A 17,689-nucleotide genomic window follows, 5' to 3' on the forward strand; every position below is an offset into this window, starting at 1 on the left:
TAAAAATGAWTGCTTTTTTTAAAAAAATCAAGGTATGTCTCATCAAAGCTCCATGATGTCCCCTCATAATCTGGGTAAGATCCAGCTATAGCTTTTTCCCCTCACTTTGTTTGTCAAGGTTAACAGCAGTTAATTAGGACCAAATATAAATTGTTGAATCCTATTCTGTAGAGGTAGGCTTAGGTTCAGACACAAAGTAGCTAAAAGACTAAGCACATAAGCACAASGGTATTCAGAAACAAAATGAAGTTACTGCTGAAAAGTTCCAACTAAATTTTACTAGAACGTAACGTATACAAATGATAAACATTCTTMAGAGTCAGAAGAAACACTTTATTTTGAAGTTTATGAACTCTGCCCAGCATCCCAGTAACGGTTAAGACTTGAGTATACAAGAAGTTCAGTGTTACCTACTTCTGTTTTTTCTAAACAAGTTTTCTTCGTGGGATACAACGGTTTAAAGTGTGTGTTAGTGTCAGGTCATACAGTTCAATCAGTGAACCTTACTGGGTTAAGGAGAAAGTGATATATCTACTTGGGATCTTTAGTTTGGAGAGGGCTGCAATGTATCTGGATATAAACTGGATAATCAATGCTTCTTCAATTAAAAAAAAATACAGAGAAAGGAGATTGTGGCTTTGGAGGGGAGGGGGTTTTGTTGGTGGGCGTACTACTTTGCAATTTTCCCCAAAGCCAAGTAGCTAGAAAAACTGCAACTGAAAATGAAGGAGTTACAGTAAAAAATAACATGTAAAAATGCATGTAACTGCTTACAGTAGCAGCAGAAAAGAATGGGCAAATGGGAAAAGTGACACACAACTGAAATATTGTATCTAGAACTGTGTAAACAAGTTTTTTTTTTTATTAAATTGCTTTTTTTCATTTTGCTCTGAAAACATTTTAAAGAATACAGCAATAAAATCAAAACTGAAATACTGCATTCTCAACTCTTCCTATTTGCTACCAATTACTCCAAGACTAGACAGTCTCTTAAACTATTTTCCTCAAAAAATATTTTTTGTTTAGCTGTGCACTTGTCTACTACTTCAGGCACCAGTCTTGTATTTTAGTAGCTCAGTGAGTTTCCACTGGCATTACAATTCAAGAAGTGAACATCACCTGTATTTGAAAACAGAAAATAAAACTTGTAAAACTATTTATTTACCTAAGGTCATCAGTGATTGTACACTTGTTGCACAGTCTGTTCAGAATTCCTGTTCTCATTGAGTTTTGAGGTACAAGCTTCCTTACATGAAGGACAAAAAAAAAAAACATACAGCGACCAAGTTGAAATAGTATTTTCTACAACAGAAAATTTCAGGCCAGACAGAACTTCAGGCTTTCACTAGAACTCAAAAGCCTTTCTGAGCTCTAACAAAATAGGTGTCAACATCCTGGGCAGGTATTATCTCTAACTGCAAGAAAAGTGAACAAGGTGCAGTCAAAAACTTACGGTTAGTTCCAGATGATATGTTTTTTCCTAATTGTTTTTACAGAAGTTTCTGGCCACTTTGAGAGATCAGCAAGAAAAGGGAGACAGATGAGAACAGAGAAAAGAAAAAGCAGGGAACCATGTCATTGTAAGGGCAAATAAACAGCAAGTGGATTTAGGCACACGATAGTTACTTGGAATTTTCTTTAATGGTTATTATTGAAATTGCAGCGTTTCTGTAGGTAATCAGATAGAGAAAGTCACTTACTTACAGCTTGTCTGGGGGTGGGAAGGCRAGGGGGACCCACAACCTTCCAAGAGTACAGCTCAGCTTTCCTAAGAATCTGTACCTTTTGGGGGCATAATAGTCATCATTTCTCTGCCTACAGCAGTTACCCGCAGGCTAATGATCAGGAGCGTAARTTAATAAATACACCGCGATGACATATGAAAGGACAAAGTCATTTGTATCTGACAGCAGTTACATTTCAACGAGGTAAGAAAAGGATTACTAAAAACAAAAATATAAAAACTAAATTATAACTTAAGCTGATTAATAATYCAAAATTATTATTTTTTCCACAAAAATTGTGTTCTGATTTCCTGAATGTTAATGTAAAAATAAAACAGGATTTTTCCCTATATGAAGACTGTAGAAAAGGTATTTACATCAGCAGCAAAAGTAGCAGTGCAGATTTACTGGACTAGAGCAGGATTAAGGGGACTGACRTGTGCAGTACGTGCTCTACATCACCTCGGCAGAGATGGAGCCAGTACCTTCCACGCTATTACAGCTGCCCCTAGCCCTGTTGCATAGACACAGTCCTTATCCTATTTACTTTGCAGTACGCAATGTTTATTATAGTCAGTACTATTTTTTAATTTTGTGATGCTTAAGCTGAGATATAAATATTTATGAAAATTACTCTCCTGCAACACATACCATGAGAATAAAGGCACATGCAAAGCAAAAATTTCTTTGTTCCATAACTTCAGTTCACTTCAGTATTAAATAAAGCTGCTAGTTGTATGTTTGTGGAAAAGATATGGGAAGGGTAGACATTCACAGGTGGGAAATTTCACTTCATCTCCAAATACTTTCTGCTTTTTCAGAATAAATAATCTCACACTTCTAGTAATCAGTCTCCCTTACCCCTTAGCTCGCTGTACAATGAACAGGTTCATTTTTTCCTAAAACTGCTACCTGATGAAAGATGCATGAACACTCCAATTTTATTACAGTATTGTGGTTTACTGGGAATATAAAAATACTGAGCAGCATGATTAAGCTGCTTTAGAGCTCCTTCTAAAGAAAAAAAAAAGATAAAATTCAGCTTTCTCTCCATCCCTGAGTTTTCAGGGCCTTTTCAGTTATTTTTGACAAACATAAACAATGTTTTACAGTTTTTTGTTTTGCAGCCATGTTTTGAGTTTCTCAAAATTTCTATCCATCCACTGTATGTTGTCTTCAATGGTTTCAATAGCTTGTTGGACACAACGAAGCTGTGAACCTTTTTCCTCCAGAGAATTGAAGAATTCTTTCACCTGTTGAATAAAAAGGTGAAAGAACAGTTGATGAAAAGACAGTGTGAGTTAATTCATACACAGGAAGACCACGAAGAAGTTTTTAATTTTGAACCCAATCTTCACTTGCTTGGGTGAGTGAAGGACCGTTCTTCCTGTCCCCTCTTTTAACTGCCCTGAGAAGAGTTCCCTTAAAAGTTTCCCTGATCTCTTAAAGGCTGGATCTCACAAGCAGAGAAAAGATTTCATTTAAAATTAGATTTAAAATAAAGTTGCAATAGATGTAATGCTGCATATGGGATCTGTATGGCTCCTGCTCATTCAGCAAACACTTGCAATCATTTAAGCCATGTCACCTACTGCCAGGAAAGCAATGTCTCATTCTGGAGTTCATACAACAAAATGTGTATTGCTGGCTCTGGTTCACAGCCACTCTAGTTCCTAGGACACCAGTAGTTTAATTACCATCCCAAATTGTGATCTGAGAGGCGTGGCATTTACTCCCTTCTGATACAGGTGAGCAGGGGGAAAGACTTGCTTCCTTGCAGCTGAATCTGTGAAGAAGCTTATCAGGATGTATCAAAGTTTGCCTGTCTGAACTGTAAGTTCCGTCCATTTGGATGAAACAGCAGTAACCTAAGTGTTTATAGTAAATCATTTGAAGTTTTTCCTACATGGGAAGTCTGTGCCTCATTTTAGTTTTCTACTCAAAAAAACAACAACCACCACCACCACCAAACCCCACTGTTTAGAAGGCAACTGTCCTCTCTTCCTTGATGTATTTGGAAATGCGGCCGCTGGAAACCCTTAGGCTGTTTTTTACTCTTTGAGTCCCCTCCATTCCCTTTAGCTGCTGAAATAGCTAAAGACTGCCTTCCTGACTTCTTTCATGAGGTGCTCTTAATCACAAGGTTTCACTGTGAGAATTTAATCTCAGGCATTAGTTGATATTATGCTATACAGATACTTTCAAAGGACACAATGACTGCACCGCATTATAAAACTAGATACATAAATTTTGTGAGGATTTTCTTTGATGAGTAWGATACAAAGTAAAATATGTACAAATACATGCACAAAGAAATACACAAATAGGATACAGAGAAGGATGTTAATGTTTCATTATTATTTTTCTCTCTCAACCTTATACTGACTGCATCTGTGTCCAGAGTCATACCTAAAGTCCCACAGATACCCAAGGGAGATGCAGCCACATTCAACGGAAATGTTCYTGCATCTGTGACACTAGACAACATGCTACTATTGACATACTCTGAAAGAGTCCATTCAGACTTAAAATGAATGTTTGGAACTAAATACAAACTAAGCAAACACTGCTCCCTATATTAAATAATATTGTTGCATTATTTATGCCCCAAACTAGGAAATTTTAGGCCAACAGTGAGAGAAGAAGTTTCTGAAAAGAAATTGTCAGGGCCTTGGAGGGTTTTGAATCAGCACACAAATCAGTCTTAATTTTTTGGTGCTGGCAGAGAAGTTTCAAATTATGGAAAAAGCAGACAAAATTATTAACATATATGAGTGAGAATTTTGCCTGTTGAAGATGATGTAGAGCACTGGTACATTTATCACTGCCATTCATCTTTTCTCTTCTGTCCATGCTTAGTAGAAATACTTTTTAAAAATCATTTTCAGCATGTTTTTCTCATCACTTTGCAGTGAGTAGCAAATATTAACAGAAGCAGGTGTAGATAACATGAGCTCTCTGACAGACACACAGTAGTATTCTGTATTTAGGACCATTGCTTGAACAAAAGCCATCTTTCTCCTTGCCACTGACATAATTCTCCGCCCTAAGTAATCCAACCCAACACTGCTAGAATCTTTGCCAAGGAAAGGGCAAGCTATTCTCTTAATACTTCATCACTGATGATGCTTTAAGAAAGATGTTAAAATTTAATCCATGGTTTGGTTTCAGTTAAACTACAACTAAAAAATCCAGAACGAGTGATCTGAATGGCTTACCTCTACAAGCTGCGACCGTGTGGAATACTGATTGGTCACTCCAGTGACAATGTTTGCTATGGAATGTGAACCAAGTTCAAATCTGGCAAAAAGAATCACGTATACTTAGAAAATGCATAATTTGGTTGAAAACAAGTTCAAAATTACAAATAGGGTAGAGAGAGCGGTAGAACAACTTTATGTTCCTTACTTTTCTACAAGTTCTTYCCAATTTTTCTTTAAAAATGTCCAAGCTAGATGATAGCCAGATGGGTTTCTGGCAACAAATAGAATAATATGTGGAAGATCCTGTGTTTTTATTATGTCACCAAGCAGACTTTGATCCATTAACCTAAGAATTMATAACAGAAGTGGAAATTGTTTAGACCAGTAGATAAAACTGACAAGTGACTATTCCCTTAGTATTTTCTGCTCTACTGTGAGTCTGCATGTCTAAAGGTCCTCCTGGCATATCACTTCAGTTGTGTTACTTCCAACTTTTTGCAATATACTTCTTGGCACATCCATCACTACCACTTCTATTATGTTCACAGTTACAGTTACTTAGTAGGGCTGCCTTCTAAAAATAAAGGATAAAAACAATGCTATATTTTGCTCTTATTCAAGATTTCCAAATTAATATGAACCTCTAAAACTTCCTGAAGACACATTTGTCCTACACTAAGTGTTGGTGGCAAATTCAAGCCTGCAAGTGCTGCTCATGACTAAGGTGTCCAAAGAGCATTACAGTGCAAATAATAGATAATATCATTACAGAGCAGCTAAAGTAAATCTCCAGTGATATCTGWACATGACTACATCAGCATGCCATCATCCAACCCCCAGCTAATGGAAGAAATTAGGTTTACAGAATGCAAAGCTTGAAGAAAACACCTAAAAGCCTCAGTGGTGGCCATCTCTAAAAATAGGACAACTCAAATTATTGTTAGAAATATACAGCATACGTACCTATAATCAAAGGAAACACAGACTTAAAGAAGTGTCTGCCAGGCAGCAGTAAGGTATCTGAATAGCTGTTTTATTACATTTTGTCTGAGCTTACTACTGCAAATGCTGAGCTCAACGCCTGGCACCAAACATCAGACACTGGGACACTGCATGTGGACACTGCAATCAGACACTGGGACATTGCATGTGGACACTGCAATGGAACACTGAGGCCACTTTCTCTTCCCTTATTAATTCTGTAAAGCATTTTACAAATCCAGAAACTCAAAAGCTGTAAAACAAGACTCTCAATAATTCTAACTCTTATTTCAATCTTTGCATCTTTCTCCAAATATATTTCTGTTCATAAGAGGCACACTACTTACCAATGAAGTTTATCATTATTTCTGCTGAGGCTGAGAGCTAATTCTATTTCATCTTTTTCTAGGTTGAATGASTGCAGCCTGTATTTACTTAAGAGGAAATCCCAGCCTTCAGATGTTTGTGCTCCAACAGCGTACACTGCTGTCTTCACATCTGTTGGCAAGCTACAACAAATTGAGTATCAAGTTATTCCCCATATCATGTTTAAGAGCATATTTAAAAGTATTTATGTAGAAACATAACTATGTCACTGTCACATGTCAATTGGCATAACAGAGTATTTCTTAAGAAATACTGGTCTGACAACTACAGGTATTAGCAAGTGATCCCTGCTGCTGGGAAACAATGTTAAGTATCAGAGTTTGCATCTCAGTAATGCTCCTGACTTGCAAATGATTTGCAAAGATACCAGACTCATCATTATTTCTGTGTGTTTCTTCCATGGATATCCTGCTAGCAAGTCCAGTCAGATACTAATACAGTCTYCTCTGGCCTTCCCAGAACAATCTCTTATTGTAGTGTTTTTGTAGTGTTCTTAGGGAGTTCTTATGTCATGACCAGAAACAAAGATTAGGTGAAATTCATGAGCAGTAGTTGAAGTAGTTGACCTATTTTTACAGCATGTATAGGGCAATCTTCAGGCATATAAATGAAAGAATGTAGTTATGGGTTGTTTTCCCTTTCCAGAATATCTTTAGTAAACTAATTTGGAGTAACACATGATGTATGTGCTAAATTTGGGGATATAATATATGCCAAGCTGGGAAGGAACTGGGAAGCTAAATCCCATGAGATACAGAACTGAAAAGACTAATTTCACATTGCAGAAAGACTGAAATTTAGCTCATTCAGCGAATTAACTGTAGTATCATTAAACAGAGTATCGGAAAGGGCAGTATTAGCTAYAATACAGACCTCAAAGTTCCATTGGATTTCTGCCATTTTGTAAAATACTCCTGCGCCTTGTCCACACACGGCTGGTACCCACGCACACACGCAAACAGGAGTAGCGAGTGCTTGAGCATTCTCTCAGACACTGAGCCTTCATCATTCCAAGTCTGCTTGTCAATTAAGTCTTTAAATAGATTGACTATATACTCCTAAAAATAGTGTAATAATAAAAATGTTTTTTAAAGTGTGTTTTACAGGATACAGGCAGAGTCAGAGAGTTCTAGGTACTTAACATGTTACCTTTAACTGATTTGCTGTATCATTCATATTCCTCCTCTCCATGAGCTTGTATATGGGAATCAGTTCATTCATACCTTGGAATACAGGCATGATTTGTGTTTCATGTTTCAGGTACAAAGTTAGATCAAAAGCTTTGGAAATTGACAGTTTTTTTGTTCTAAGAAAGATAAGATAAATAAGTCATAGTTAAATTTATTTCTCTTTAATATTTTCAGAAAACTATACAAAGGGGAAAGCCTTAAACATTTCCAAATCCTTTTTAACTTYGCTTTCAGAAGTCAAATGTGGCTGAACAACTACATAAGCCATGAAACCATGTGTCTGATGCAGCAAAAAACAAAAATCAATTTGAACAAAGAAATGCACTATAAGGGAATGATTTAGAAAGATCTCTTTTYTTCCCCTCTCTATTGCAAGGTTCTCCTAGCATAGCCTCACCCTCTCTACTCACTAGTACTTTTGATCTGCAAAGTGTTCTACAAAGCAAGAACTCAACTTTCTCTGCAGTATCTTTCTAGCTAGAAATGTAGACATTTAGTCTCCTGCATTTATTCTCATAGTTACAACCCAAACTGCTTCTTCACTCTTTGACTCACTTCTCAAACTTTATTCTACCTCTGGCAGGCTGTATCTTGATGACTTCTTCCCAGGCAAAAAGAAAGGAGAAAATGCAAGAGGATGTATTTCACTCTCTCCATTCACTCTTTTTTATACATCAGAAAAAAAAAATCCTACTTCTTTTCCCATCTATTTTATCTCCCTGCAAACAATTCTAATTTTGTCCTTTTTCACCTTTATCTTCTGCTTCCAAATACACGCATGTTTTAGTCACAGATCTTTTAAAATGAACCATGCTTGACTCAATTTGCATCATCTCTAATTCTCCCTTCTTCCTTTCATCTCTAACCTTCTTGAACATGCTGAACAATCTTCCTTCAGTCACCTCTTTTCTCTTTAAACTAGAAGAGATCTTTCTTCTGCTGTCTAAACAAAAATCTGCTAGCACCTCCTTGGGAGCAGACATTTCAAATTCATACACTTTTAATTATCTTCCAGCTCTTCCCATTAACCTCTTTCCTGAACTCTGGAAACTCAGACCAGTAATTCATTCAGTCAGCTCTTTAGTTCTCTATGCCAGACTATGCACAAGTCTTGCATATTGTTTGCAAAACACCTCTAAGGCACAACCTTTTCTAATGCATCCACAGAATTATGGGCATAATCTCACCACACCTTTATTACTGTAATACTTTTTTCTAACTGACAAATGCCACCAGAATCTTTCCAGCTGAAAAAAAACATTATCCTAGTCTATCATTTCGCTTTGGTGTCTTTCTTCTACCTTATTTTCTTAGAACATGACCTATTTTTCCTCCTTTTTCAAATCTCTTCACAGCCTTCTGTCCATCATTTCATATTAAGAATTTGACTTCTGACCCTCTTTTGGTCTTTTCTGCTGTCTTCCATCCCTCACTTTTAGATTTCCAAGCAAGCATGCTTGTGTTTCCCCTCTTCCCCCCACACACATTTAGGAGGAAGCTCCTCATAAGCAACCAAAGCTACAYTTGTGCTCTCCCCCAGGTCTCCATTTAAATGTCTGCTTTGCTGTATTGTCCACAGAACACATCAGAACAGTTAGGCAACTATCCTGTGTTACAACTGTCTGTTGTCTGGAGCTCCGTGGAGCAGCCCTACCCCAGCTGCAATTCTGCCATCTTTCACTGTAAGGCAGGTCCCTGAGGCAGGGACCATCTTTCGTTGTTTTCACACACTGGTTAATGCAATAGCTCCTGGCCCAGGACTCCTAGAAATTGCCAGAGGGAAATTTCAAAAAAATCAAATCTAGGTCAGTTTGTCCTGAGAGAAATCACTAGTGGTTTCTACCAGCACAGACAGCTTGTCTTTATGCAGGACCTATTATTCCTTGTGTACCAAGCTTTAGATGGAGATGCTGTTCAACTGCTAAGGACAAGCAGTGTGACATCAGAGCCAAAAGTTACCACATTTTTAAGAAAGCTGTAGCTTGCAAAGAATTTCTTAGCCTTTCTCACAAGTCTCACAGTTTTGTGTGAAAGACCTCACCCCTACAATAAACAGCTTATTGTTTTGGACCACTGTCCTTCTCTATGCACCGCTTCCTTGTGAAAATTGAGCTCAAAAGTTAGAATTAAAAAGCACTAAATTAACGTACCAGACACGATGTTTCACAGAGAACCCTGCTCCCGCTCTCCCTTTTCAAAAGCAAGAGCCCAAATAGTGATACTACTGTGTCAGCTGGGTCTACTTCATTTACTAGGCTTGGATAACTCCACTGCAATCAAAGAGAAATTCTGAGTTTATGTTGCTGGAAGTGAGAAAAGAATATGTTCTCAGTGTACTTAAAAGATTCAACGAATACATCAACGTTTCCTGCTTCGGTGATACATACTCAGAAACGCAGAGATTGTATTTTTTCAGACTTGGACAAAAGGCCTTACCTCACAAGCTGGAAGGCATTGTTAATGAGACTTGCTCTGTCATTGCTGCTAATCACTGTATGGTTCTCTTTCAAAAGGTTAATCAGGTGATCCCATCCATCATCTTCATAGTGCACAATGTAATATCCATTCATGCCGACATTGAATTTAATCCATTCTACCTCTTCTGGAAGGATGAGGACATCTACAGACAAAAATAGAATTCTTTTTATTTGCAATTCAAACACATTGTAATGTAATAGCCAAGAATATTCTTACTCTCATTCCAGGGATTTAAAGAAAATAATAACATGCTTTCTGAATATATTAAGAGATTCTTATAGTGATGTTACTGAGATACAGATGACAAAAAAAAAAAAAAAAGTGCTCCTCTTGAGCTAGCAGTCCCAGTTCCCCATTCTGCAAAAAACTCTGCAGATCTCAAAGGCTTGCAAATACACTTTGAATAAATTAATCACTGTAAAAGGAAATTACCTGTTTTAGTTGTCATCAAAAATCTTTGAACAGTATCAGATTTACTGGTAATGTAGGTTAGTGGAATGTGCCACAAATACCTGCTGCAAAACAGAAGTGCTTTGTTTAATGACAGAACTTCACAAAAGCTTCTTCAGCTTAGTTCAAACAGCTGAGTAATGCTCATGTCTGCAGCATAAGAGCAATGAGATGCATTTGCACCTCTGATTTCAGTGCAGAACCAGACACATCTAGCTAACTTTAATTTAGTTTGCTTGGGGGACCATTAATAGTGAAGCTGCAGTAACATGAATTTTCTAGCCTAGTTCCCCCAACATGTCTCCAGTGCAGGTTTATTCAGCTCAACTACATATCCAGCCACCATAGCTTTGCAGCTACTGGTACCTCAGCTGGGCTCTGAGAGTCCAGCTACATCTACTGCAGACCTGGTGCTGACCCCAAGTTACAGAGAGGAAGCCTCACAACTGATCCGCTCACAGAGGATTCCTGAAGAAACAACAGTAAAAGCTTTTATGCTATATCAAAACCTGCCAAAGGAGAATATTCCAACCTGCTTGTTGCGATTTCCTATTTTGCTTACTTTGTGGATGAAGAAGAATCCACTCCCTTCATGTAGCGCTCCTGCTGCAGATGGACATTCTTTCCTCTCACTGTGATGGTTACTAGGGGAAAACCTTTCTGCAGTGTCCAAGTGTTCATCATTGCCCTCACATCAAGAGTCTCTCTTTTGCTCCAGTGCTGTGTTTTAGTGAGGGAAAAAGAAGATCTAAGAAGAGCAGGAAGATGAAGTATATTGACAACAAAACAGAAATGAGTTTGTAAGAACTTCAAAAGAGCTGCTGGGTATTTGTAAGCTTTACACAGGTAAGTGGAGGCTGGAACATGGAAAATGAAGATGTCTCGGATTTTGTCTTCTTGTGAACAATTTCATACAGTTATCACAGCACTTTAAGAAGCACTGTTTTTCAGYCAGTCCTGGGCTCAGGGATAAGATTTCTGTTCAAATTCAGAAAGACCACATTTCCAGCAGAACTGAAGAAACCTATACCCTCTCAAGAATCATCCTGAAGTAATAAAGAATGCTTTTAGAAGGTGCATATATCAATGCAACAGGAAATAATAACAACATAAAGGACAGATGCTTACTGCACTTGAAGATGACTGTTGGTTTCTTCTGCAAAAGTTATCACCTTGTAGTTCGTTTTCATCAGTATCTACAGTAGGGCAAATCTGAAAAAATATTCTTGGTCATGTCTCCTTAATTTCATAAATATATATCATGGGAACTGGCCACAGTCTTCAGTAATATATTAACAGAGATATTACTACTCATGAGAAGTTACAAACATTGAAAAGATGAGAATAAAAAAAATACTTGCCTTTGTCATACTGTTCCATAAATCTTCATTTTTTGTATTCTGATAGCTGTATTTCTGCAGATATTGCACAAGTCCAGCTTTAAACAAATCAGCAGTCATGTAGTCCCTCAGCATATTTAATATACAAGATCCCTGAAAAAACAGTCACAAAGTGTTTAAAAAAAATAGCTGTCATGAYAATTATTTCAAAAAAATTTCTACATGCTACTAATATCCATAACAGTTCACTTTTATATGGCTGACTAAAGAATAATCAGATTTAAACACATATATTGAAACAGTAATTTGGTTTTCATGATCATTATTCTCAAAAATACTTCTGTTTAAGTTAACTATGTTGTTATTTTTTGAACTTYGGTACTGAGCAGGTACTGTACTGTTAATATACCATGTAACGCTCTGATGAAAAATGCTGCTTGGTTTTAGCACCTTAAACAATGGTTTAAGGCTAAATTGATACAGAACAGACAGAGGGAATAAAAGCAACTTCATTTACAAATGGAAAAGTAAACCACCATTCGATCTCCATCCAGGACTTTTGCGCAAAGAACTACACAAATCATAAAAGAAGTTCATCTTCTGTGTCATGTGTCAGAGATGTCTTTTATCTCTGTCTATGGTGAAATCAATACAATACAATTTTACAGTACAATGAGTACACATGAAAGCAACAGCAGTTATATATTTTACCTTTTCATAAGAAACATCATCAAACATTTCTAAAATTTGAGCTGGATCTTCCACAGGAGTTGACACAGGATGTGATGAATTTAATGCATCCACTTCCATGGCATCAAAGCATTTGCCTAAAAAATAATCTTCCTAATAGGAGGCAAAAATGATTACTACTATTAAATTTTGCTTGTGACCACTGATTTCACATTTCAGGCTCTTCCACATGATCTTCAAATTAAGCACAGAAAACAAAACATACCTTTTTTTTTTTTTCTTTTTTTTACTCTAGAGCATAAAAAAATAAGTAACAGCAATATTGACAGCCAAATTATCTATAGTATTCTATACTAGCTTAGTCTACCTAGTAAATAACTCCAAAAAGATACATACACATTTTAAGATGAGAGTGAATCATGAAACAAAGAAAAAAAAAGAGGAAGGTGAATTTATCTATTATCAGTCCACTGTAGTGCTATAGCAATTTGAAAAAATTGCACAGATCTGAATACTTTTTTAAAAAAGAATATTCACAGCAATCATTAACTTTCATCATCGGTTTCTGAAAATATTTACAATATAATCTTTTTAAAGAGAAATTAAAAAGTAATTCATAGGAAAACCTATCTGATCTGTATCCCCACAAATTACTGATTTTAGAAGGCAGTTGTTAAAGAAAATACAGTAATTGCTGCTTACAACATGCAGTTCTGGGTGGGTAATGCTGACCGACACAAACTCCATAAACTTCGCAAACCCTTCATTTAACCAGAGATCATTCCACCACTCCATAGTAACGAGGTTGCCAAACCACTGAAACAAAAAATGAATTCCTCATAGATGTGAGCACTTCTGAAATTAAAATACAAAGTTTGTTACAAAAGCTGCTACTAACCTGTATGAAACTGAATTTATAGAATGTTACTGATCTTTAAGAAACATTTATTTTWGTGATACAGATTAGTCTGGCTTCCTCCCATTTCATTTCCTATTTAAATGGTAAGAGGCTAAAGCTTTCACTTCCACCAGCATTCCGTGAAACACTGTAAAYGATCCATGGTTGGCAGGAGAGCTGCATATGAAGCAGTAACATTTCCAAACTTTTATGCACTTATTTTTGTGGTCTGCAATTAATTTCAAGGGCTGACAATGGTGCAAAGAGCCCAGAGCGCTGGAACTACTGAACTAAGTATGTTTATGCTTAAGTTTACAGCCCTCCACCTCTAGGAAGCCTGCCTGGACTCCTTTGCTTGAAAGGGTCTTCATGATTCACAGATGAAGCAGCTAWTTTCAGCTTATAGCTCAAGTATCTCCCTATCCACACAGGAATCATCTAGCTTGACCATTCTTCCTGCTCATTCTAGTCTCTTATTTTTACCCCTAATTCTCACCTGATGAGCCAGTTCATGGGCTATTACCATAGTAACCCAAAGTTTAGAGGAGGCTGAGGACTTTTCAGGGTCATACAACAACACGGATTCTCGATATGTGGTCAATCCCCAATTTTCCATAGCAGCAGACTGAAAATCAGGAACAGCTACTAAATCTAGAAATACATGAAAATACTATTAGTACTGTTACACTCAATAAGGAACTTGCTCACCTCATCCCACTTCAGTGATTTGCTAAGGCTCCCCTGCATAGGCATACATATCACACGTATTTCTATAACATGATAGCCAAAACAGACTTTTTAAAAAGCTCTGTAAGGAGATTCAGTGCTTTTCAGTTCTCAGTGGAACATTTTAATCTATTCTGGAGTTATATGAAGCAGCCAGCAAAAAATGAAYTTTTTGTCTAAAAGCCAACCTTGGCTCTGTCTTTTTATTCTAAATCATTAATTTTGTGCAATTTTACTTTCTAGTCTTAAGAATGTTCTTAAATACATTAAATGATTTAACACTTACCTTGTTTAGGCAAAGGATATGGAATGCTAAAGTAATCATCATAGAAGTCTAAAAGTTTAACTGCTGCATCCAATGCATAATCAGCTTGGTTGATCTTGTCTGGTACTGTGTATACAGAAATCTATAGGATACAAGCAAGAAGTATTTCAATACCAGCCTCAAAAGCTTATGGAATTTATTCTTTCCCATATTTACTTGAATGATCATAAAAAATGACATCAGAATAAATATCTAACATTTATCCTACAAAAGACTGCAAAAGTATGCATTTTTTTCAGAAAATATGATCAAAATTAGAAATACGATTTTTAAAACTTATCCATCAGAACTATTATGCTCCTTCAAGGGCCTCAAAAATTTCCATTCCCTGTAACATTAAAAGAATTGTTCAGCTGATACAGTATTATCTCTTTGCTGGTTCTCCCTTACGAAAAACATATTTATTTTGCATTYGATTAAATAATCTGACATAAAACAATGTTACTAATAAATGCAAATATATAAACAACAAGAACATTATCAAAAACATTTGAAACCTATAAAACTCATAATTCAAACAAATCATCCAATTACCAAACCAATTCCTTTCTCTCCTTTCATTCCTATAAAACTTCAAGAAGTATAAAGCAAATAATTTAACTGAAAAATAAATCATACGTATTCATACAGACTTTACTACCAAAAACCTCATAGAAAATGAGACAGAATTACCTTAATGCCATTACTGGTTATTTTGCTGATAGATTTAAAATCCGAAACAATAAAGGCCACAAGGTAAGTACTCATCTTGACACTTGTATCAAAATGATCCTCAACAAGCCACGAAGCTATATTCACAGTTTTCACCTGAAAATTCGGGATACAGTTCATCATTCAATTGCACTATTTATTATGACTAAAGTTGTTGTGTTTCTTTTCAGTTTCATTATGAACATTTTAAAGATATACTGGAAGGAAGTCCTCCATCCTTACAAAACCATGCATCTGAGTAGTTTTATCAATACACTGCTAAAATTAGAAAATCAGAAATATTGCTTTTGCTTCAATTTTCTTCAGTGTTTGTTAGCACATTGATAGAATTAATCTTATACAACATTACCTGATTAAAATGACAGAAATGAACTCTTTCAGAGAGTAATTCAGCTACTTTAGATAATTTATTTTAGGACTAAATGGATCATCTGTTGGAGGCTTCTATTTTCTCCCTCTTGAACACAAATAGAGCCTTGGGTAATTAATTTAGACTTGGATGTTTAGCCCTATTGAATTGTAACACTTGCATCTGCTCTTTATTCACCAATTTTAACCATTTCTCTATGAAAGAACTGAGTTTTTAAACCATCTTTCAAAATGTTTTGTTCTGAACATTACTTTGTGGTTTTTGTTCTCTCATTTACAAGCACTATTTGGTAAACGATGCGTAACAAGAACTTATTCAGAATCTATTATGGCCAAAGTAAGATCACATGTATAAAACATAGCTAACCCTACGTATGTCATATAYATGCATACTACATATAATATACATATATTTAGAATTGCAAGCAATATTTGTAACTATGACACGTACTGCACCTTCACTCTGATATGTCTTTTTAAAATTCAAATTATCTTTTCTAAATAAAAGGTGCTGCTGAGCATATATTTGAAGTTAATACATATGGACCGTTTTTCTATTGATTCATATAAATTTCACCATTCAGTCTTAAAATCTAAGTGATGCAAAAATGTTTGTGCATGAAATAAGGGTTATGGAACCTGCATTATGATGAATTTTCTCAAACTCCAACAAAGAAGTAGGACCTGACATGATGCATTACATCCTCCATTCCTTTTTAACTTTGCTGTCAAAACTGCCAGAAATGACACTACATAATCTAATAACAGAACTGGGGCAATGTTTAGGTCAACATTCTCAGAACAGCTATTTCCTAGATATTCAGTCCTCCTTTTACTTTTGCATATTGATTAGKGACCTTGCAACATTAAAATTATCCACATACAATTGGCATATTGGATAGCGCAAGGTGATTTGGTTCTCTCCTAATCTTAATCGAAAATCTAGCTTTGAAGGCTGGTTCATCAAAACATGGGAAGGCCATTCGTGCAGCTGTCGGCTCAAAATGTGTTGATGCAAGTATTCTATAATTAAAAAAAAAAAAAAGCTTGTTAGTCTCACACCTTCATATGCACAATGTTCACCACCCTGATATGTGAAAAAAGAGTAATTTCATATTTACAAAATAACTACAAGTACTACCAGAAACTTTTGCAAGTCAAGTAAAGAATTACTGTTTCTCCATCTGTGGTGGGGATCTAAGGTGGGAAAATTAAACTTCTTGACCRAAGTCCCCCAGGGCAGTGTGGAATAACAGGCAATCTGTTCTGTGCCCAGTGACCTGCTGAGGCCAAAAGCAAGAATCTCATTACTACCATGAAAGGATGAGTCTCTGTAAGATAAACACCAATTACAAATACAATTTGATGCAACTTGGTCTCTAAAATGGAATATGATCCTTAAAGAGGACAATTTCAAAGAAGAAAACAGAAAGTAAATGACAACAAATTCTAAAAGCAATTATGTTGCATGGTTACCTTTAATGTCACAGTAGTAACATCTATAAATTTACAAAAGATTACCTGAGTTCTCCATCCTTGGTTCTGTAGGTGCTTTTATAAAAGCCCTGGAAAGATTCGGAGATATTTGCGGAGTAGTGGATGGTGACCGTGTAGCTGTGCCCGGGCTGCAGCGGCTCAGTGGCAAGGAGCGCCACCTGCTCCAAGGGCAGGTGCTCCAAAACCCGCACCTCTTGTGCGGAGCGGGCGCCCCCGGCCCCAGCCTCGATGGTAGCCTTGGTGATGTGCAAGCGTTTGCTGTGCAGGACAACCGAACTGGTTTGCTGGGTGACTGTAATTTCTATTTTAGCAAACCCAGAAAATGTCAGAGTGGTGAGATTAGGATGGATGAGGAGGTCGTAATGCACTGGGATAACGTGMTTGGGGAGCCTCGTTTTATCCCAAGGAAACTGCATGTTGTTAGCAGCACGCGGGTCAGCGCTCGCAGAGAAGGCAGCGCGCCCGAGGCCTAGCAGCGCTACCATTAGAGGCAAAAGCCGACCTAAAAGCAGCCGAGCAGAGAGCAGCGCTGCCATTTTCGACCGACGGTCAGAGACGATCGCCTCAACAAGAAGGAAGGAGCGAAGTCACCGTCGTGACAAACGCAGCGCCTTCCCCTCGCGCAAGGCAGCCCCGGGGGCGCAGGGCCCCGCCAGCAGCACCGGGCCCGGCGCCGCCACCCCCGCCGGCCCCGCGCGGTACCTGCCCGCCGCCGCCACC

The 17,689-nt window shown here is 37.1% G+C and overlaps 1 protein-coding gene across 3 annotated transcripts; it reads right to left on the reverse strand.

Annotated features, from left to right (window-relative positions):
• Positions 1-309: 309 nt before the first annotated feature.
• Positions 310-17,680, reverse strand: ERAP1 (endoplasmic reticulum aminopeptidase 1). 3 transcript variants are annotated; one of them, XM_085299747.1, is made up of 18 exons: positions 16,994-17,680; positions 16,357-16,495; positions 15,065-15,199; positions 14,354-14,474; positions 13,838-13,992; positions 13,146-13,259; positions 12,465-12,596; positions 11,775-11,906; positions 11,542-11,625; positions 10,976-11,133; positions 10,396-10,475; positions 9,922-10,105; positions 7,445-7,601; positions 7,169-7,353; positions 6,256-6,417; positions 5,133-5,273; positions 4,943-5,024; positions 310-2,977 (listed from the first exon to the last, which is right to left on the reverse strand). In XM_085299747.1, the coding sequence occupies exons 1-18, from the start codon at positions 17,503-17,505 to the stop codon at positions 2,831-2,833; spliced, it is 2,820 nt and encodes a 939-aa protein (XP_085155873.1). In that variant the 5' UTR covers positions 17,506-17,680; the 3' UTR covers positions 310-2,830. The 3 variants fall into 3 exon arrangements, with proteins under 3 accessions (XP_085155873.1, XP_085155872.1, XP_085155874.1); XM_085299746.1 differs by having other exon boundaries at positions 10,396-10,478; XM_085299748.1 differs by lacking the exons at positions 310-2,977; positions 5,133-5,273 and having other exon boundaries at positions 4,953-5,024; positions 10,396-10,478.
• Positions 17,681-17,689: the final 9 nt, after the last annotated feature.

The sequence above is a fragment of the Rhea americana genome, unplaced genomic scaffold (genome assembly GCF_003343005.1).
Source record: "Rhea americana isolate MKP2758 unplaced genomic scaffold, rheAme1 scaffold_153, whole genome shotgun sequence".
Classification (NCBI taxonomy): domain Eukaryota; kingdom Metazoa; phylum Chordata; class Aves; order Rheiformes; family Rheidae; genus Rhea; species Rhea americana.